The sequence below is a fragment of the Andrena cerasifolii genome, chromosome 3 (assembly GCF_050908995.1).
Source record: "Andrena cerasifolii isolate SP2316 chromosome 3, iyAndCera1_principal, whole genome shotgun sequence".
Classification (NCBI taxonomy): domain Eukaryota; kingdom Metazoa; phylum Arthropoda; class Insecta; order Hymenoptera; family Andrenidae; genus Andrena; species Andrena cerasifolii.
Window position 1 is genome coordinate 24,018,012 of NC_135120.1, and position 22,723 is coordinate 24,040,734.

A 22,723-nucleotide genomic window follows, 5' to 3' on the forward strand; every position below is an offset into this window, starting at 1 on the left:
GCGCGCGCCGCGCCGATATAGGTAGGTAAGTACGTCGTAAGTAGATAAGTACGCATGTACTTAGGTATTTCGTCGATTATACTACTATGTAATAAGTATTTCAAACTACATGAAGTACTTATTGTATAGATAGGCAGTAAAACAACAAACGGGCAGGAGGGAACCCGCACAGCACACAGTGTTCCAAATGTCCCGTGACGTCCCACGAACGGCTTATATATCATGGCCGTGCTTATATTACAGCGAGTAACGGAAATATTCGGATGCTTTTTGAAATCGCATAACTTTTTTAGAATTGGTCCAGACATGCTTTTTTTTAGAAGGATTAGTTTGCTAAGTGACGTGTTTCGTCGTTTTTTAAAAAAAATGCAATTGGTCGGAATAGCAAGAAAACTAGTAAAGGTTGTTTTTTAAATTTCTTTTTCTCACAAAAAGGTCATATTAAAATTACATAAAAACACCTCTCGTAAAGCAAAAACATGTTTTGAACTGTTCAAAGCTGAAGGATATAACAGATAACCGCGGGAACGCTATTCAAGAAAGGCACGCGAATAGGCACAACGTATTTTTCAGGGCACGGTAATTGGGGCAAAAACATGTATTTCTATTTGAATTAACAAAATATGAAAAATTAACATTTTCAACACGAAAAAAGGCCTTAATAAAGAGAAAAGTTCAAAACACCAATATAAATTTTCATGAAGCAAAATTAAAGTAAGAGAAGTCAGTAATTAATTCCTTCGTAAGCAAGTCGGCGCCAAGCACGGTAATTGGGACATCTACCTTCAAGGGAAAAAGACTTATTTTAATTTGCAAAATACATATTTTAACTTAGCAATATGAGGGAAAATATGATAAATTGATACAAAAAAAAAAACAGTTTATCATTTAACAGAAAAATATCGGAAAGGTCCCTGGTTTATTTCTGTGTGGGAAGATAATCAATTGATATTTGTAGTTTTTTACAATCTCGAACTCTATTTTATTTGAAATTAATCACAATATGAATTCGAGCATCCTAGACAGCATGAGCCTTGATTATATCGATATTCACGTTTTAAAGGCATGTCACAATGTAAAGAATGAATGGGAAAAGTCGGATTTCTATTCGGAGAGTTGACATAACATCGCGACTCCTCTTATAATCCAATGTTCCGGTGGTTTCGCGGTAGGTAATGTCATAGCAATAACAAAATTAGTCGAATGTCCGGTGGTTGATAAGACTCCTCGTCTCTCGCTAGTTTTGTACACTGGGCAGAGATACGTTAAAGTCTCTTCAACGTCTTTTTGTCTCGTAGGAATTATCCACAACTATAATAATAATAATAGTACTGGTAATAATAGTAGTAATGGTAATAGTAATAGTAATAATAATAATAATAGTAATAGTATAGTACGGTTGAAACGATAAATAAATATAATTACAGGTGGCATGTTTTCATAGAGCACTTTCGGGATACTCTCGTCTAAAATCACAAGTTCATTGTTGAATCTCGCGCCATCTAGAAACAATCCGTATATATAAACTCCATCTATAGGGGCAGAGTCGAGAATCTTATTGCTCTTCAACACGACAAAATCATAGCCTAGAAGGTCTATGGGTATCTGATATTTTCTTGCGTAATTTTGACTGGTTCCGGTGAGAAATGCTTGAGTGAAGTAAAATCCTGAGATCCAATAAGTGGTTGGTGGACCCTCTTCGTACCATTTCTAAATATTTATACATCGTAATCAGAATCAACCCCGAAAACTATACAAACTATGTATACATAGTAGACTAAGTATACTTAGTATACATATACTATAATAATACATATATTATTAATTATTATGTATATACTATAACATGTATGTATAGGTAGTAGATGGCAGTAGAATGCTTTGATTCTTTTTCGTCTTCTTTTTCCTTTATTGGGAGTTTTAAAATTACCCGCGACACTCGCGGGTATGGTATGTACGCGAACTAATAGTATAATGACTAATGACGTATGCAGAAAGGAAATGTTGCGTAGCAAATTGTAATGTTACAATGAACAATGATCTCGAATCAAGTTTTCATAAAGTGCCAAAACGTGGGTCCAGTAAAATTGTCCACATTACATACTTTTACATATTCATAACATTTTTACTATAAGAATTAACTTTTTTGCATAAACGTTTATAGTAGTGGCTCCATATGTAGGTAAACATAACACGTGGCAAAATATATACCCGCGTTTTCCCTATTCGTGTTACTAGAGCACTAAAGAGGTGAGTATGCGCATCCGCTATATTGGGTCCTCTAGAGTCTAGAGAGAGAGAGAGAAGATTATTGAGTACCCGCCTTTTTGGGTATTGTCAAATTCACTTTATAAACAAAATATGCGTTCTTGATATTGAAGCATAGTAGCACGACACATTATTAGAGTATTTTATTACATTTAAGTTTATATTTGGTTTATAAAGCGAATTTGACAATACTCAAAAAGGCGGGTACTCAATAATCTTCTTTCTCCAGAGGACCCACCAGCGGCCGTAGCCGTGATGGAAAACACCGGTTCTCGTTAGTGTACTGGGGAAAGATGGGAGACCACCTTTCTCCCGGTGCGGTGCTACTGCTGGGACCCGAAGGAGAGAGGAGGGATAAAAAAAATGGGACTATAGTTCGTTGGGCAATATAAGCAAAAGTAAGGTTGAAACGCCATTCTGCTTAAAATACAGGAAAACAATAAAAAACAAACAAACTCCAGAGGACCCCCTATGCCGGATGCGCATACTCACCTCTTTAGTGCTCTAGGCCGGTATTCATAGTAGGTACTTATTCTTAAGCAAATGCCTAGTGTTACGTACTGATCCTCTAGGGAGCGATCGGTATAACCGCAGTCATTTTGGAGCAAAACCGGAAATAACATAACCTAAACGTTTATCTATCTCTTTCTATCAGTATTTCTCTCTCTCTTTCTATCACTATTTCTGGATCTTTCTTTTTTACAGTTTCTTTCTCTGTCTACTTCCGCTTTTGCTCCAAATCGCAGCAACCAATCAGCGACGATACACGTTGTTCCGATCACTGTCTAGATCAGTAGTGTTACGCAACACGAGCGCCATGATTCCCGCGGTGGTAGTTTTCTTTGCCAATTTTTTCATTTTTGTGAACCTACGTAAGTGTCAAGGTATGTGCATGTGAGTATAGCGTCTTACTTGAAAGAAAGTTAAACGCTGTAACAAATCATGGATGTAACTGGCAAGCGGTTTTAAAGATGGGTAGGAATGCAGTTGCCACAGTGCCGGTATTTTATTAGTCAAAATCGCTTCGTAAATATCTTCAAGTTCAAAGGACATTACGATGAGACCTGAATGAGATTAGAAATTATGTAAGAACATACTCCACATATATATGTGGAATGGAAAAATTGATATGATCGACCGAACCTTTGATGGCTCTTTGAATGTTCTCCAGGCTAATTTTAACATAGTTGAGGAGTTTGTTGAATCTTCCCATTTCTTGTACCAACACTGTATTCATGCTTTGTTCGTAAGACGTTGGATACTTTTCAAGCGCTAATACGATATTATAATTAGCTGGCATCTTTCCCGAAATATCTCTCGCAATTCCAAATACTATTTCATCGCTCGAAGTTTGTCCGCCTCCGGCTATAACGGCAGCCTATGACGAGCGATTATAATAGCGTTAGGTTTTTTAGATTTTAGTTGGCATTACGATAAATCGTCATACGTAAAATATATCGTATCGTATCGGATCGGTACTTGCACACACCGTAGACTTACTACTAACCTTTCCTGATCGCCAGAGATCCTACATACCTCACCCAGATGCGATGCAACGCAACAGTTGTAATAATTAATCGTTTAATAACAAAATGTATTTAAAACGAGCGTAAATTAATCATCCACACTATTGTATCGAATAATAAAAGAGGTGTTGAGGTTTGTTTGCCTCGACAAACGAAAAGTGATTAATTTACCCTCGCTCTGCGAAAAAACGTGTACATGTAAACAGTAAATGGACATGTGTAATACGTACCGCACGGTCCTGGAGAGAACATGTTTCGTAAAAATCAACCGGATAAAGAATAATGAATAATGTAGGAATGAAAACTATAAATATTAAGGAATCGGAAAAGCTCGGTACCTGCGTGAGTAGGAGCGATGAAAATAAAAAATTTGTTTCCTGCTGGTCCTTGATGATTTCGACGTTTTCATTCATACCAAAAACACTCGGCTCGGTGATTAGGTGTAAGTTTTTCGTATATTCTACATAGGCTTCGTGTTCTCGAACGTTCGGGCAATAATATATTTCCGAAGCATCATCGAAATAGTAGACCTTCTCGGTAAGCAGTTCTCTAAATGATGTAAAGAGGGGGTGAGAATGGCTGCTATTGTGTACGTAGAGTAGATTTCGGAGGGCCGCGAGTGCTTACTCGGAATAATATTTGGCCAGGATAGTGCTGAGAGTTCTGCGATCCCAATTATCCGTCACTCTGCCACCGTAGTTGCATTCCCCGATCAGATACTTGAGAGCATCGAATCTGACGTCTTTAAACTCGTTGAGAAAGAGATGCAACTGTAAGACGCTGATCCGAAGGTCAGTTTCGTTGAATTCGTACCTGATGTTCCAGCCGATAGGACCGAAATTTCGTCGTTCCTGTATGATGGCGTGAAAAAAACACAACGAATATAAAAGTTTCTTGAAGTAGTCGGTCTGAGCGCAAGATTCAAAGAAATCCGGATCACAGATGGGATCACTCGTGTACGATCTAAGGATGTTGGCCCTTAGACCTTTCGGTGGTTCATTCGTCATTTTTACACTGTTTTCTAGAATCGAAGAAGGAAAGTCTTTGGATGGATAGCTCGTCAACCACAGCCGAAATTCCGAATGAATCGTATCGGGCATCAAGCCCTCGCAAATTTTCTCCAGAGTGCCCATCCAGCTGACCGCCAAATGACAGTTTTGCAAGACCACCCAGTTACCGGTGATCACGCCCTTTTGGATCGTGTCCTCGGCAACCGGTCCTTGACCTGTCGAACACGCCCCGCTCATTATTCACGTTTATTTACCTTCTTTTCTTTTCTGAAAAAAAAAACGAAAGAAGCGCTCACCCTGGCCAAGAGAAAGGTAAAAAAGACGGTTCGCGGTGTACCCTTGCTCATCGGCAAACGTAAGCAACAATTGCGCCGGGTCCGTGCCAGGCGTCAAGATAAATACCAATGGGGTGCAACTGTTGGAATCGGCGTAAGACGAAGCTAAATCGAATGCTGGCGGTTCGACGAATTGCGAGCCGAGTTCCGCTGAAAACAAATGCAAACGTGTAGTATATATCTACCTAGCATTAAAACTTGTGTATTCAATTGTGGGTGGGAGAGAGTGAGACGGATTGAATACACAGTGGTGACGGTTATACATACAACACAGGCACCTGCCTGTAGGTATGCGTGCGTGAACGCACCACGCGCGTACCTTCAACAAACTGCCGTATCGCGGGGATTATCTTGTCTGGACGAATGCATCTGAGTATCAGCATCCTTTCGAATAGATTCGAAGCGTCGAATGGCGAAGGTATCAGCTCGTTCTGCGGTTCTTTCGAGTCAAATAGTTTTCGCCATTGTTCGATGTTGGCGACAAAGGTCTCTCGAATATTCTGCTCGTACAATTAAATGATCAATGTTGGAATCTTACACACCCAACGTAATCGTATCCATCATGCCTCGTTGTTTCTACTTTGAACGAACCGAGAATCCCTCTATGGTATCCAAGTTGCATATTTCGTTCCATTGTCCACTCGGTAACCACGTTGTCGGGTTCGCATATGGATTGTCGATAACGATTCCACCCGTCAGCAAAAACATCCACTGCGTCAAAGGTAGTTTGCCTTGCTGCTGGAGTAAATTGATGGCCAATAACAGGGAAAATAGTAGTTTGTCCTTCTCGAATAGGGATCTACAGACGTTCGCGTAAAGGGAATATGTGAAATATTTCACAAGATCCTTTAACCGTTGCTCCACGGTTTCCGCTGGTTCGGTATTATCGATAGACAACTCGAATAAATTGACAAACCACGGCAACGAATATTGATACATCGGATCAACGTTCGCAAGTATAGCTGAAAGAAAACAACGGAAAGACACGAGACTTTTAAAGAAAGATATGCGAGGTAAGATGTGCAAGAAATGCAATGAATACCGATAGTGAAAAACAGTACGGTTGAATATACTGCAATAGAGGTGTACTGTAGTCTAGCAGTGTCGATTAATTTTTCTGTTTGTTCGGCTACCGCCTGTTTCACTTGAATGTCGTCGCTTAATTCCTTGGATGATGTTAAAACTTGAATGGCTTCTTCGTCTTCCAATACATTGCCCTCGGCAATCGATAATATCTCCAAAATTTTGTCCTCTGTTTCCTCGAGGAATCTGCGGAATATCCGATCAAGTACTAGCTACATTATTGTATAGGTAAAAGTAAAAAGTAAGCGAACGGACTTTGTACCCTCAAGTAGCAGCGCTTATGTGGTACGCACTTTTTGTTCGCGGCACTCTGGACAATTAGAGCGTTCTTCTCCATTTCCAAGTCAGGCCTTTCCTTCGCAACCACGATACCCAATAGTTGGTCCTCCAATCCATTTGGCGTAATCATAAAGTTCAATAGCGTTACCTTAACCGCTATTTCTGGCAAGTAGTGGGGATTTCTTAATCTCGTGGTAATGTAAAACCTAGAGGCAGGATAGAAACGGATATGTACGTGCATACAGAAGTATAGGTACTACATATGTACCTATGTATATCCGTATAGGGAGCAAAGCGCATTGTTGCAACAAGCTACCTGAAATCGGGACTGTATTCGATAATCGAGTCACCGAATTTTATACAGACCGCACCGGCCTGCTTGAACGTTTCTTTGAGTAGAATCGGTTCGAGGGCAGCGTCTATTTCTTCTCCGACGTGTTCCAAAAGTACCGGTTGACCAAATTGCACAGCATTTTCCAGTACTCGACCATAATCAGGTTGACTTTGTCGAATAATGCTTAGGTTATTTCGCCTTTCCATGTTTTTAATCCATCTGTTCGCTTGACCTTGAGGGTCAATCATCAGTGGGCATCTTCTGGCATTTCTAAACATTCGACGCAACGAGTCTGTACACACGATTCATACGTCGCCGTCGTTGCGAAAGAAGAAATTCTACTTACTTGACGATAATGCCGTTATCGATGGAAAATGTGTCGTTCGGTAAGCCGGAAATGTTCCAAGATCTTATCAAGACTGGATCCCCAAGAATATCGCGCAACTGAAAGTCCTGGCTACAAATTACTTTCAAGTCCGTGCAACGTTGTATCCACATAGCCAGTTGTCGGACGCGAAATGGCGTGGTGAACGGACCTAAGTACGCTACTACACCAGAGGCAATCACAACGTCACCAGTTGTTTTATCATACCTATACAAGACGAGAGTAATTATATTTTATATGATTGGAGACGAAAAATATAGAGGTACCTCTCTCCCAGAGTTTTCGCGGTATCAGCCCAACGAGTGTATTCTCCGCCCAACCCTCCGATTAAATCCTCGGCGCGTTTCAATTTGGTCTCGCAATCCGTCACTTTATCAGACATCTCTTGAAAGGCCATTCTTCGTTGTTCCAACAGTTTTTCCAACGTTCCCAGTCTCTCCTATACGATGTATATGATTGTATTATGAATGTATATAAGCCTATTTGCGCACTTCGGAACAATTGAAATTAAAGGTACCGAACCTGCACCAGCCGAAGTTGTTTTCGTTTTTCTTCAAGGACGGCCATGGCAGTATCGTAAACCGTTTGGGCTTCCGCTAGGGCTTTCTTTTTTGGAGCAACCACTTTTGATACCTTGTCGTACTCCGACATGGCGTATACCCAACGACACAGTCCCTCGCACGCCGTTGATACTTTCTTTATTTTCTCTGGGTCGAAATCTGGATTCGATAAATATACCTGACGTATTCTGTCGATAACGTCGTCGGGTATGTTGTCCTTGTCGAAATGGAGCAACGAATCGAGAAATTTAGCGTCGCTCAGCATTCTGAGGGCTGCTCTCCAATAATCCTCCACCATCTTCCCATCCGGCCCCAGAACCCGTTCTGGTTTTATTTCCTATAAATGTAATGCGGAATAGTAATGTCTACGTCATAGGTAGATAGATATCTATGTTGTATAGGTACTATAGTACGTAGAAATGCTTTCAACCTTGAGAACACAAACGCTCTCAACGATTAATTTAACTCTGTACGGTGGTTGCTTCATCGATCGGACCACCGCAATATCGGCCCCGGTCAACGTATCCAGAGCAGCTTGTGCGCGGTTCAAGATAGGCATTGCCTCGGCCAACTCGGCGTCGCACTCGGCTTTGATCGCTGCTGCTTCACCCGCATAAACCTGGAAATTTGACAAAACCGAATTCAAGCTAGATAGCTCAGTCCTTGGTTGGATAACCGGCTACCGCCGGCGCTTACGCGCTCAATTGGCCAACCTGAGCCGCCTCCTCGTCCATTCTGACGACTCTCTCTATCTCTGCCACCTCTTCCCTCTCCTTGTTCACATCCAGCAACATCTTCTCAACGTCTTGCGTGGCAATTATTAATTGTGGTTGTAAGGATCTCAAGGTCTCTTGCATCGTTGCAACTTGTCGTTGAGTCTCGTCCAATTGCTCCAAACCACGTTCATATCTCGTTTTTGCGTTTATTATCTGCCTATTTTGTCGAACCATGAGTACATACATAATTATCTACTATATTATAATAATAATAATAATAATATAGTTACTCGCGTTTCCTTTCTAATAAATCTTTAAACGTGTTTATCATCTCGATGTATGAAGTCGGAGTGACGTAAACGTGTCTATTCAACCGAATAAAGAACTCTGAGCTCAAGTTCTCCGTGGAGAGGTGAAAGAATTGGCACATGTCGATACCGGCGATCCTTTCCTGTTCCGTTAGGTCGATCGTTGAGAGAAATCTAGTTGCAACCGCTAGTAAAGCGTCCTCTGGCCATGGCTAAATAGAGTGAAACGAGAAAAAAGTAGTACCCAAGTATGCGTAATTGTGTATGTATGTAAGCAAACCAACAACTGTTTGTTGTACCCATACCTGAAGCCAATCGATGGTACAACAGTTGACCAACGCTGGAAATTTTCTGATCCGATTGCGAAAGTTGTTGCCAATCGGAGACATGACTACTACGATGTGCAGTTGATCGCGCGTTATTTGAACGAAAAGATTGAACAAAGCCACCGCGCTTCCGTCCGTTTGCACAGATCGATCCCGCTGTCTGTCTATTTGCTTCACTCGCTCGCATATCTCGGCCAATTCATCAGCGCTGAATATATTCGGTATCTACATAGGTATCGTATACATGCATGGATATGTACATACGTATCGCGCGATGTTTGCACAAGTTTAGCCTACCTCTCCAGTATTAAGCATGTTGCTTACATCTTCGAGGAAACTCTCCTCCTTAATCTGAGTATCGGAAAAGAGGAATGTAGAGTGAAGATCGCTGGCGGTAACACGTTTTAGAATGTCTTTCACGTCATCGTGCCAAGCTTGAACCCCGTATTGCTGAGTGACCTCAACTTGGAACACGTCGTAGTCGCATATATGGGATGCCAATCTAGTCAGCGACTGTCTTCCCGAACCGCCGACTCCGACAAGGAGAGCGTGATTGCGCGGTTGCTTGATAATGCGAGAGATACGAGACAGATGTTCGATGGCGAATCTGTGGTGTATTTTGTAAGATTTCACAGCTTTTAGTAGGTAGCAGATAGGGTACATATTCCACCTACCGAAACAATACCAAATCCATGGGCTTCCTAGACATCGAGTTGTACTCAGCCAGATACGCTTCTACTGTTTCTCGCAGTTGCTCGAGATCCGGGACTTGTTGATAAAGCTGAACGTCCCCCTTTGTGTCCCCGAAATCGCAAAACACCAGATTCCGAAGTTCTCTCTCGGTAATACGCACGACCTATCGATGCGATACCCAGCACGTAAACTTGCAAATTATTTATAGGTATGTAGCAAAGTCACTTACATTCTTGGATAATACAACTCCACCGGTGGGAACGGGGGGAAGAAGATCCTCGAGCAATTCTTCCATAGTCACATTCATACGCTCCTTTAATGTAACGCGTATTTGTTCCACCAACCAAGACGTATCGACATCATCTATCAGTCGATCTCCGAAAACTCGAAGTATTTCGTGAACCCAGAGTCTTTTCATACTTGTCAACGTCGACATCGTTTCCGGACGGGACAACAAAACACCCTGCGATCCACGCACAACTTGTATTATATCATTACCTACTTACTTGTGTACTAGTACAATTAAATTATTAAACGCAACGGTCAACGAGTACCTGTATCACTCTGGAGAAGTCTCGGAGGTTGAAGACGTAGTGACATTTAGCCGGCGTTGGCAAAAGATTGCGAAGACTCTGCTTATATACGTCCAATGTAGCCAGAACGATTTCGTCGATGCACGGGTCGAATTCTTTACTGAATCCTCTAAAATAGGAATTGAATTCGAGATGGGAATACATAGTGTAAATAACGCAACCTGTGCGTTGAACGAACCTTGTATCGAGATGCCAGAGAACAATCTTACTGAATATCATCGTCATCACCTCGTCATTAAATTCCGCTATCGTTAAAACGAAAAAATGTCTCTTGAATCGCGGTGTAATATCTTTTCCACCACGGATCGGCGGAGCCATAGCACACATCAGGTGAACGTCAATTAGTTTTATCATTGTTTTTTCTTTCCTGTCATACCTTACACACGAGATCGGGAATCAATGTAAGAGCAAGTTTCGACACTCTCGACAAGGACCAAAATTGAAAATTCCTACCACTCTCCGTGGTCCAGCCATTGTCGTAATAGCTCAATAGGCGGTTGTGCACCGTATATTTCCGACATCGGCATCGAAAGATCATCGACAAAGATGATCCACCGCTTGCCTATCGGTGCCCCATAAACACCTTTCCGTCTTCTATCGAGTCTTCCCATAATCGTGTCCAGAGTTTGGGTCGCTGTAGTTTGCGCGGAGAAATTTATGATAAGCGGTTTATTCACCTCAGAGTTGTTCTTTTTTAGTAGAAAATCGATTATATAGACAGATTTTCCGGTGCCAGTGGGGCCTACAAACAGCACCGGCTTTTCGTTGCGCACCAACAATCGGAACAGGGCGGTGTACCGTATCGTCTCGACCGTTGGTACTATTATTTCATTTACGGAAATGTCACGCGGAATCGATGAGCCATCGAGCAATTCATCGGACCACAATCTCCACCTTCCTTTACCCTAACAAAAACCACCCAAACAATCGTCACATTTCTTCACTGCCGACTACAACAATCTTGATATCTCTACTTGGCCACTCACTTCTTTAACGAATCTGTAGTCAAAGACCAGACCGTCACGCGGCATCACAAATATGTACGGCTTTAAGGGAGGTTTTATCAGTTCCGGTAATCCAAACGTTTCCATCAAACTGGTCGGAAAGTCCCTCTCGAGAAAACCACGAAAAAGAGTGCTGAAGGGTTCTCTCCAGTTGACTGTCAAAGTACTTCCCAGGGCCCAGATACACGAAAAGAAGAATGAACCCTGCAAATATTTCGCAAACATTTATATGTAGGTAGACCTATCACCCGTCCACTGAATGCGTTTCAAGTTTTAACCTCGAGTTGGGCTCGAAGGTCCAATTCGGCCATGTCCTTGACCACCTTCTCGTCACGGTACTCGTCAACGAAACAATCCATTAGGTATGTCAGCGAACGGATGAGATTCGAGTCAGGCATCGGACACATTTCCTGCGACGTTCAACAATACGATCCGTTAAAACACCACAATAAGGAGCTATAAAACAGAATATAGGACAAAGACCTCGGCGCCGCTGCGTCTTAACCAGTAAATCAGGGGATCGCAAAATCTTCGAAAAAGCGATTGGTATACATAGCCTCTCAGCCACTTGTCCATCACAGCTGGAGTTTCAGCGATCCAAGATTTAATCAAAGCATCCCAGCCGAGAGCTCTGGGTTCCATATAGATCATACCTGAATTAAAAAGCCACAATAAAGAGCTAGTATGTATGCATATAGGACGTACAACGGATGAAAGAATCATGTATCAGGTACCGCAACGGGAAACCGTTGCTGGTGAGGCTGCTTCCAAGTCCATTGTTTCGAATATCAGATTGGTAAACGGTGCTAGCTGAATAATTTCCCCGCTCATTAAACAAAGTTTCTTGTTATCGTCGAGCACGGTGTTCATACTTTCGATCCAGAACGCGTCTATGGGACCGTCAAACACCAGCCACTTGCGATTATCGGTCCTGGAAGTGGCGAAAGCACGGTAACTTATGGCTAAAATCCCATCGGACCATTCGTGAGAAATCGGATCAAATTCTCCATATAACTGACCCAATGTAATGGCTTTCGGATTCATTACGATCATCTCTACTTTACGCTCATTAATCAACTTCTGTAAAAGGTGTTAGATAAACGCAATCACATGCATAGAATAATAGAAAATCAATGGCTTACTCGCTGTTCGCAAAGCTTTAGACTGTCAGCTAGAATGTTATAGGCCACGCTCTTTCCAGCGAATGGAAGACCGACAATCATAAATCCGTGTCTAACAATCATCATTTCGTATATCTGTTGTATCTTCTCCAAAAAGACGGGAGTGAATTGCAGATTCATCGCTAAGCAAGCATCGTACGCGCACGCATTCAAGTCGGTATAGTCCGGTTCCGGGAGTGTAATCCCAGGGAAGAGATCCGACATAATGCCCTTGAAATCAGCAGGTTTTAACGCATTGGTCGCGTTGATCTTGATAATGTAGCACATTTTCTAATTGGCAAACCGATTGAATAACGTACGTTGAATAATGGCAGGTCTTCGCTGAGAAATTTCGGCAAATTTACATCTTTGATGCTGCGCAACACTACGATATCCTCATTTTCATTCGGATACCGTATCTTCAGGTTTCCAGCCGCCACCAGAACAGATTTTACCGCTCTCATTCCGTAGTCATAGTGATTTTGACTGGAGAGTTGTTCCGAGCACAGCCTGTACGTTGTGACGATCTTTACCGAAAGCGGCCTAGCTTCGTAAAACCCGTACGAATACAATGTGTTCTCGCCGATCAAGGCATAGTCCGGGACCTAAAAAAACCGTTGAAAACGCGTATCTCTCTATGTCCGTCGATTTCTACCAGTTTCTACCTACTATTATGTATGCGGGAAAAAAATCTGTGTAAAGTATTAGCCTGATCTCCCGTTAGGGAGAACGTGCCGCCTCTGGGCCCTTGAACATTTAAATAATTATTTAACAGCTCACAAAGTCGATCTTATATAATATCCCCCAAGTTGTAGATCCAGACAAGGCGCGTCTTTCATGTTCCATTACTTTTTCTCGCGAAGGCGAAGAAAAACATTGTAATTTTTGTTTTCGAGGATTCTATTTTTTAAAATAATTAAGGCGGGCCATATAGGGGAGAGCGGGGCTGCTAGACTAGTTTTTCAGTGTTAAATTATTCATGTTTACCGAATGTCACCACAATTAATGTAAGCTGACTATAGGTACAATCAGTTAAAAAAATGTGATTAGCAAGTTATCTCAGTGTTAATATTAATAAAGGTCGCTCCCGCGGGAGCTTGGGGTTCTCCCACTCTCGTCCGCGTTGGCAGGGATACCGCGCGACGCTAACCGCGAAGACGCTAGCTCCTTGACAACGGAAGGCACGCTGCGCGAAAGAAAGATTGGAAGAAGAAGCAGGCGCGTGAGGGGTCGCTACGCTGAACAGCGCTGTAATAAAATATTAATTATCTTTCCCTCATATTTTAATAATAAACTGAACATTTTTTTCAACTTAAACTTAAATTATAATGTATTTATAACACAGTGAAATTTAAAGAAAAAACAAAAATCGCTTTCTGAATAACAAAATAACAATTTAAATCTTATTAACGTTATTAGTCAACCAGCCCCGACCGATCATTTTCACTTCAATAATCTATACAACTTTCAATTATTTATGTATAAACTCTCATATTTTTTAAGTCGGCGTCTCAAGGATTAAATTATTTTTTACTTCTTAGTGCATTTTTATTTTTTTCAAGTCGATTTTAATTTTTTATTATTCTCTCGCATTCTACATACTAAAACAGATAACTGATACCACTAAGTACTAACCATCATAGCGACTGGTCGGAAGAGGGCTTTCAGGTTATCCGGAAGTTCGGTTCTTCCAGCATATCCGGGGTTCATCGTGATAAAGACAGCACAGGTAGGATTCAATTTGATCTCGGTACCTTCGAAAACAAGATTTTCCTTGCCAGCATTAATGGCTCGTTGAATCGTTAGAATTTGTTGCGCCACTACAGACAGTACTTCCACGTCGATACGATTGAATTCGTCAAAGCAAGACCATGCACCGCTACTTGCCAATCCCTGAGAAGCGAGATTTTGCTCATTCCATTCGAAACGCCTAACCCTAGGCGCCTAGTATGTACATAGGGTATGTTTACCGACGTACCAGAAAAAATCTACCCAAGGCAATGTAGTCAAGACCCTCGGAACAATTGAAAACGACACACTGTTTAGCTACAGCTTTAGCCATATCCTTTGTCGTCTCGGTTTTACCGGTCCCGGCGGGACCTTCCGGCGCGCCGCCGAGATTTAAGCTTAACGCGCTGAATAAGGTCCGGTAGCATCTATCGGTTAACGGTGTTATAACCAGCCTCGAAGTATTGCCCAGATACTCGTACGCGTAACGTAACGATGTGTTTATTATTGTTGCCCGTAAGTCTTGATCCTGTAACCGCCAGACCCGCATAACTCAGTGCAGTGGAAACAGTGGGATACATATGTACGCATTAAAATTTCGTCAGTTTCCCTCGCTTACGGTCCAGTAGTATCTCAGCTGAGCCAACCACTGAAAGTCCGTTATATCGCAAACTCCTTCCTCGACCATCTCCGTTAGCACATCTCGGCTATGGACATCCATCGTGACTAGGGTCTCTGAGAGAGGAAACAATAATGAATAAGGGGAGGCACAGAAATTTTATTCTTCTAGTCTAGCCGATACATATGTACTTCCTACCTAAAGTTGTACGGTTCTGCGCGGATAACGGACTGCGGACTAGTTTCACGATTTCATTTAATTCGTTTGTACACGTGTCGCGGTAACCTTCCAGGCTGACCGATGACCCGGACAATGCATTCGTTACGTCCGCGGTCCAATAAAGTTTACTCACGCATATCACGGTCTGACCAGGCCAGTGCAAGGCCCATTGCGATCTTGCCTGCTTCGCGTACGCGTCCTTAGCTTTAATTACCTGTATTTATTGAATGTATTTATTTATTTCTAAATAGTTGTGACGCGTAGGTAGGAAACTGATGGATAGACAGCTACCTGTGCCCTGACACTCTTTAGCATGGAACGTTCAAGATCGAGTAACCACTTTTCGACCTGGCCTCGGGCCGCCGCCGTATCAATCACGTCCTCAAGAACAACTTTTTCTTCCTCGGACGATATTATTGACGTTATCTTCATTTCGTATGTGAAACTCGTTCGCTCGATACCTTCAAAGCATTTCTTCAAATGTGGCTGTACTCTGTGTGAAAGAATACAATTGTCTAGAGTGATACCTGATACGAGATATCGGTACATTGTATTATGCTTAGCTTGGAAATTTCTACATATGCACCTGGTAGGATCTTTCGTTTCCGACAATATTTCCAGAAGCTCGTCGTTTGACAAGAAAAAGAATCGTGGAAAGAACAGCCTCTTTTTTTCTAAATACGCAGCAAGTCCTTTTTGTATCAGATCGAGCAAACTTGTACACTTTTGCAGGCGCTCGAGCATTTTATCGATACCCACCACGGACATGACACGGGGATCCACCGAAACGAGCAGCATTATCTCTCTCCAGATCTACGCAATCGGTTGCGTTGTTGTTGTTGTTGTAAATGAAATCACACAACTCGAGAAATCGTCTGACATTGAAAAGAAGAAAGGGTACGTACTTTATCCACGGCACTAAATCGTCGACCTTCTTCCGGCATTTGCTGCTGAATATCAGCCGAAGAAAATATCGGCTCAAGGTACATCCAGGTTGCTTGCACCTGTAGCCAATAGTCCATAATGTCTTGAAGTAAGAGCAATTTCGATTCCCATTCTCTGAGCATGAATACGTAAAATGAATATGTAGGTAATGAAAGATACATACGACGTTATAGTTGGGGTGACGAAAGCGATGCGACTTACAAAGTCTCCTTCTCGAATGGACGAATATAAAGGGAATTCTTCATAGTCTGAGCCTTGGTCAAATGATCGTCCAGAAGTAATTGTATATCGTCTATACTGGCAATTACGTATGTGCCCGTGTCGCGATAAGGATTGACGGTGAACGCGATATCCGCCCACTCGACGTGCATTTGATGGAGAGCCCTTTCCAAGCTACCCTCTTTCGTTGCTGAATCCGAGATTGTTTCGAATTTAGCCACATGTTCGATCAAACCGTAATCGAGGAGCTGATGCGCAAGAGTGAAAAAAAACCGTACTTTACCAGAGAAAGAGAGACAGAACATAAAGAGACAGACAGAGAGAGAGAAACCTTGGCAAGCGTCATCCACTGATCAATCTTTATGGGAAAGCCGATTATCTCGGAGACTTGTTCCCAATGACGATTCTTCATAGACGGATTGCCCAGTGTTGATATCACTGGCAAGTGCTCCTTGAAATCTTCTATCTTGGTTCGAAACGTTTCCGCGAGCTTCTTTGTTATCGGTTCTTCAATGGACCTTTCCAATCTATGGATGGTACGATAAGCGGTTCCTATATCGGTATCAATTTCCTCCGGGTCATGGGTACCCACCACAGCATTCATCCAGTTGTCATAACTCGCTAGGAAGTCACAGGCGGCGTCGTACAGTCTTTTGTACGGCGCTAGCTTGTCCGCCGTCTATAATGTCGTTGCGCATTCGAAACAGAAATTCCATGTATCTACATACACATACATGGTACACGTGCACTAGGGTGTGTATGTATTCTCAAACAGAGAAGAAAATACAAATTCAACGAATTTGACCAACAAGTGGCACAAATCTGGGGGGCGAGGCCAACAAAAATCTAATGGTCGAAAAATAAGGTCCACCGTTAAATAATGTGCACGCAAGTACCCCACCTACCGTCTTTCTCAGCGGATACTCGGATAATTGCCAGCCAAACAGCTCTTCTTGCATGTTGAATTCATCGATAGTGTCCATTGCGGCGATTAATTTACTTTCCAGACGGCTGGCCTTTGTTTTATACCGATGGATCTCATCGATGTTACCCCAGTACTGTAACTCGTCGCAATGCTTGGCGTATATCTCGAGCTCCCGTTCAAACTGTTTGATTCTTTTCTCAAGGATCTTTTGAAATTCCTCCGTTTTCCTCGCAACGATTTCTCTGTGTTGCTCGAAAATTTCAGGAAGCGTCCGATACCTTGCGCAAATCAAGTTGTTGGCCAGAGAATGAAAACTAACATCACGCTACAACATGTGTATGTACAGGGTCATCCGTTAAAACTGCACTACAATCACCGGCCAGGCGTTCGGAAAAAATTTCAGGATGGTCTCTTTGAAATTAACGTCGGAGTCCGAAAGCCGGGACCGGTGAATGGTGTAGTGGAATGCGTCCGTGAGGCGCTGTTGCCATTTTGTCTGTTCGCGCGCGCGTAGGTTGCAGTTTTAACGGATGACCCTGTATTCAAGTACATTGACATACGTATTTATATATTTACGTACCACTGAAAAGCAAAATTATTAATTTTCAGTTCGATAGGGGTCAATGCTGAATGATCCGACGTAAAGGTTATATATTTAATGATTTCCCTCAAACGGTCTTCCAGTTGGAAGACAGTCTCCGTTTCTGTTTCACGTATAAATTCTACAAGTTCCGCCAGTTCGCTGGTATTCGCCGGAACGCTTAGCGCTCGGTCCACGATGCGTTGATAAGCATCTCCTATACTGATATGGGGTATTCATCCATTATAACAATGTATGCTCATGGATACATGTGTCAAGTTTGAAAAAGTACAGACAGTACTAGAACATGCGTATTAAAATCGCTTACTTACGCCCGAGACTGTTGCTGATAATAGGCAATCATCGCATGCACCAATTCTTCTTTGAGTCTCCGGGCCACCGAGGCAATATGTTCGATAAGCGCCCCTCTGTGGATCACGAAAAACTTACCGAACCAAGTACGATTAAACTCTACCGTTACACGTCGGGACAGGCGATCGTAGTGTTCGATCAGTGCTCGATAACTTTCGAAATTCTCAGCGGTCTTGGCTCCCAAAAACTCCTCGATCTTTACGGTTTCCGTATCATCCAGCAAATGCGCGTATTTCTTAAATTCTTCAAGTTGCAGCGTGGCAGCTATTTCTTCCTGTTCAATTAGACGCGCGATTTCGTTTGCGCGTTGCTTCAGATACTCTTCCGATACGCGTGGCTGTGATGGTGAAACGAAGAATCGCGATCATAGGAACGATTGGCAGAAACCAAGATTCCATACACAATTCAATATGTACATTGGGTAAAACTATACAATACGCCCCACCATTATTTTACGCACGCAAACCAGTTACCAGGATGCTAGAAAAGGTGCAATGTAAAAGGTTAAAAGTAAAAAAATGGGAATTAAGGAAAGTAGCAGAATGTATAACATACCTGCAAGGACCCTAAGAAGACACGTACAAACAGGAATGTCTAAAATTCCTTTAGGTCGTTCTCCGACTTGGAATGTAGAACACAAGAAGTTAATAGTGGAACATAAAAAAAAATTAGAAAAAGTCAGCTTTGGTCCTGATCGTAAAGATATAAGAGAAGGAAGACTGAATACAGTGCACATTATGCCACATGTGGTTACATGAGTCCTATACAATGTACAATCCCCTGTGTAATCCTCGCGGCAGAAAAGTCAAAAGAGAAAATGTAATAATTTTATTCAAGATTGTTCTATTTTTGTTAATAATATCTTTTATAAAATATATATTCTATAAAATTTTGATAGAAATAATAATAAAGTAATTACTTATTTATGTCGGGGCGTTTTGTCACACAGGTATGTAGGTGGGGCGTTTTACCGGACGACTGTGTTACAAAACGCCCCACGTAAGGTTCAGAAAAATAATTATTTACAGTTATTTCCAGTTATGGTTTTTTCACAATTTCGGTGTAGTTGTGAAGAGTAATGAACGCTTAATGTGTTTACACAAAAGATTTAAAGAATTATTTAAAAATATTGGTTTTGTAGATGTTTCTTTAAAAGTGGGGCGCATTGTATAGTTTTACCCTAACCTCTATATGTACCTCGAGTGATTTTCCAGCGGGATTGATCGCAGGTCCCATATTTAGTAGCGTTTCGACGCGCGGTAACGTAGCGCTTACGTCCCGCAACGTATTCAGCAGTGCCGATAATTCTTTCACAAAACCTTTGAATGTAGGCTCGAACGTGGGAACTATATTCCTCGTTGTCACTTTTATATCAAAGCCGTAACATAATCGCTGCGAGAACGATATACGTCCGTTTTTATATTCAAAACTCGAGAACGCGCATCATCTACCGCAATTTTCCCCATGTGCGTGGATATACTGTATATGTATATACGCGGCGAACGTACCTACATACCTATTATAGCGCAAAGTGACAAGCGAGATATTGAAATAGAAAAAAATTCATTGCTTACGCTTGTTTTTGAAACCAAGTTCATGTACTCGTCTATCGAGTGCAGGCAAAGTCTTCGCAATTGATCTTCCATAATGAAGGCGACGCAATTGAAGAATCTCTCGGATCTCGAATCGTCGCTGATCCATGGTAATTCGTTTCTTTCGTACGCCTGAAATTAAAATTAACTCTAGAATAACTATAGTTACATACCTATATTACTGCTACCATTCGCACGCACAATGATAACTCGCTCTTCTTCGTAGACATGATTCTTGTTCAAAGTGTAAACACAAACTGATTGTGTTAACTGAGAAAAGCAACAGTGAATTCTGTTTATGTTTACGTTCCTGGAACCGAATTTGTCGCGTACGAAAGCGAGTAACACTTATTCTTATAGTTAAACCGTACGTGTGCCAATACTTATTTGACTATGGATTTCTCATTTTCTTTACTTTACTTCCTTATACCAAATAACTGAGAATTCTCAGTAAACAAACTATTTATGTGTGTCAAAAGACACTAATAAACATAGTCAATATTGATAGATTACTTTATAGTTTAAAGATATTCCAAGAAAACTGGGTGTGCCAATACTTTTTTGACCCACTGTAGATTCGGACCATAATTAAGGAAATTACGTGAAAAATTCACTCGCATAATGTAAAATAAGCATCGTTAAAAATATCATGTAGACCGATTAATTCATCGCGGTGTCGATTTCATATCGATACGTTGAAAAATAAAGAAATTCAATTTCCGTATAATCGATAACACATCCAATAAAATAAAGTCTCTCGCCAAAGTTACTCGAGCTTTTAATAATTCTTGAATACAGATGCAAATAAAAATAAAAAATTACCCGTACAAATACAAGGATCACTCGGGTTATCTTTATTCGACGAGACACGAATAAAATTTTTATTTAACCCTTCGTTGCATTCTGGTGTAAATATGCAACATATTTTATCTTTTTGGTAAAAAATTAAATAGTATCCATGTAGTTCGGTGTAACTACCTTATTGCGAAGTTACGATATGAACCATATCCTACTTTCTAAACACAGTAATTCCTGAGATGAAGATGAAAGTTTAGACTATGCGCCAGATATAGATAAAACACGGAATATAGTGAAAGAAAAGAAATCAGCCGCTCATGTTCCAGCGTTAAATTTTCGACAGAACGAAATACATCACTGGCTGACTTATGAAAACAATCGTCAAAGGTGCAAACTTCATGTACATGTATGTATACATATACATATACATATACATATAACTATACGTATAGGTATACATATGTATTCGATCGTGCCAGTTGCGAGACAAAGACTTTGTATTACTGGACAGTTGAGAATACATACTATGCGATATATTCATGCGACACGTATGCGGATACCACTCTTATTCGTACCGTAAGTAAAACATTCTGAAGCTTGGGCAACCAGTATCTCGCGAGATCTTCCTTCGTCTTGTAACACATTTTTAAGATGGCTTTCTCGAAACTAGCGAGATTATACGATGTACCACGTGCCAGCAGTTGATTTACATTAATTAGCCTTCTGCCACTATTACGTCATGGAAACAAATACACATATGTACATATGTATGCCAACGGTTGCAGACGATAGGGTAAAGTAGCCGAATCTGAGACCCATTTCTTAAAAACATCATAACTCTTGACTGAGAACGCTTTTATTAAAATTCGATACACGTCTTATAAGTAGAATATGTATTCTTTAGCAACCTACTGGAAAGTACTATAACAAAAATTCGGTTTCTTCATAATAAAATAAAAATGAAAGTCATTCAAATACGCGGATAAAGAAAATCGGTTCCTAATATGAGACCCAGTTTGTTTTTTCCTGAAACTTATTTATTCTTTCTTTTTTTAAAGTTGGCATGTGAAATCTATTTCTGCACTACCACAGTCTTCGTGGGCCCACCACCCACAAGAGTTCTGTAGCAGAGATAAGCTGGGGTCTAATATTAGGAGAGGTCGTCATATTCGGCTACTTTACCCTACCAACACTAAACCCAGATCATCGATCGCAATGGTTTGAATACAGGAAACCAACCTGAACTCTTGATACCAATAATCTACAATTCGTCGCATGGCTGGACAATAAAGCATAATCGTCTTTTCCAGTTTCATTTTGTTCCACTGATACCTGGCCGCGTGTGTCGCTGGCAGTCGGATCGCTTTACCCGCCTCCTTTTCTTCGAGCACGGTTAACTGAAAAAAAAACCTGCTCATTATCCGTTTTCGTTCTTTCCTCACCGTTATTTTTTACGTCTATTCGTTAAGTAAATACACTTAAGGTGAAAAAGGTGCGGAAAGAACGAGTACCGTACCTGTCCGAGCGAAGAATGCAGCGAATCCCCGATGACGAATTCTATCACTGATTTTTTAACGTCCAACGCGTATTCTCCTTTCACTTCTTTCACCAATTCCCTCACCGATTCCTTAAACTTTTCTCGCCACGTAGCTGGGATCATCCTTAATATATCCTCCAGGAGACGAGGATCCATCGATCCCACGTAAACATTATCCACGCCATGGTTTAAGTAATAATAGTACCGTAAAATATCGATATCCGTCTCCGTGATCGAATCCTCAGTGTCTTTTCCCTTTATTCGGATTTCCCGCGCAGTTTCGTTTCTTTTCCCTTCCTTCTTCGCCTTTACGATAAGTTCGAGAAGCTGCGCACGAAAATTCTCCCTCTTCTCACAGAGCGATAGATATTTCTTCATTCTTGAAACGTTTCAACGTTTCGATCCTTGATACGCCCTCCTTAATTTACCCAACACCTCCTTGTCCGATGTTTCTTATTTTGTTAGTGAAACTGATGCCGCGTATTTACATGTGAATGCATCGCAATCATTGAAAGAATCATTGCAGGTTATACAGATTACGCAGCAATGTTTCGACACAACAAGAAAGTCCTAAACCGAAGAATACGTAACTTCCCATGACAACCGAGT

The 22,723-nt window shown here is 41.4% G+C and overlaps 1 protein-coding gene across 1 annotated transcript; it reads right to left on the reverse strand.

Moving 5' to 3' along the window:
• Positions 1-951: 951 nt before the first annotated feature.
• On the reverse strand, positions 952-22,709 carry LOC143366943 (dynein axonemal heavy chain 7). Its single transcript, XM_076808428.1, has 50 exons — positions 22,094-22,709; positions 21,817-21,974; positions 21,153-21,306; positions 19,762-19,911; positions 19,385-19,579; positions 18,148-18,524; positions 17,816-18,037; positions 17,216-17,513; positions 16,642-16,989; positions 16,293-16,558; positions 16,052-16,205; positions 15,733-15,959; positions 15,438-15,639; positions 15,126-15,360; positions 14,928-15,043; positions 14,559-14,837; positions 14,216-14,473; positions 12,901-13,185; positions 12,563-12,811; positions 12,155-12,500; positions 11,904-12,073; positions 11,699-11,830; positions 11,403-11,624; positions 10,870-11,321; positions 10,595-10,792; positions 10,378-10,525; positions 10,053-10,286; positions 9,805-9,986; positions 9,428-9,737; positions 9,110-9,355; positions 8,787-9,016; positions 8,494-8,713; positions 8,211-8,399; positions 7,743-8,117; positions 7,487-7,659; positions 7,182-7,427; positions 6,818-7,105; positions 6,516-6,707; positions 6,182-6,408; positions 5,731-6,101; positions 5,459-5,639; positions 5,101-5,289; positions 4,422-5,019; positions 4,133-4,343; positions 4,025-4,033; positions 3,776-3,796; positions 3,412-3,646; positions 3,181-3,332; positions 1,426-1,710; positions 952-1,311 (listed from the first exon to the last, which is right to left on the reverse strand). Exons 1-50 carry the CDS (start codon positions 22,490-22,492, stop codon positions 1,105-1,107), a joined length of 11,811 nt encoding a protein of 3,936 aa, XP_076664543.1. The 5' UTR covers positions 22,493-22,709; the 3' UTR covers positions 952-1,104.
• Positions 22,710-22,723: the final 14 nt, after the last annotated feature.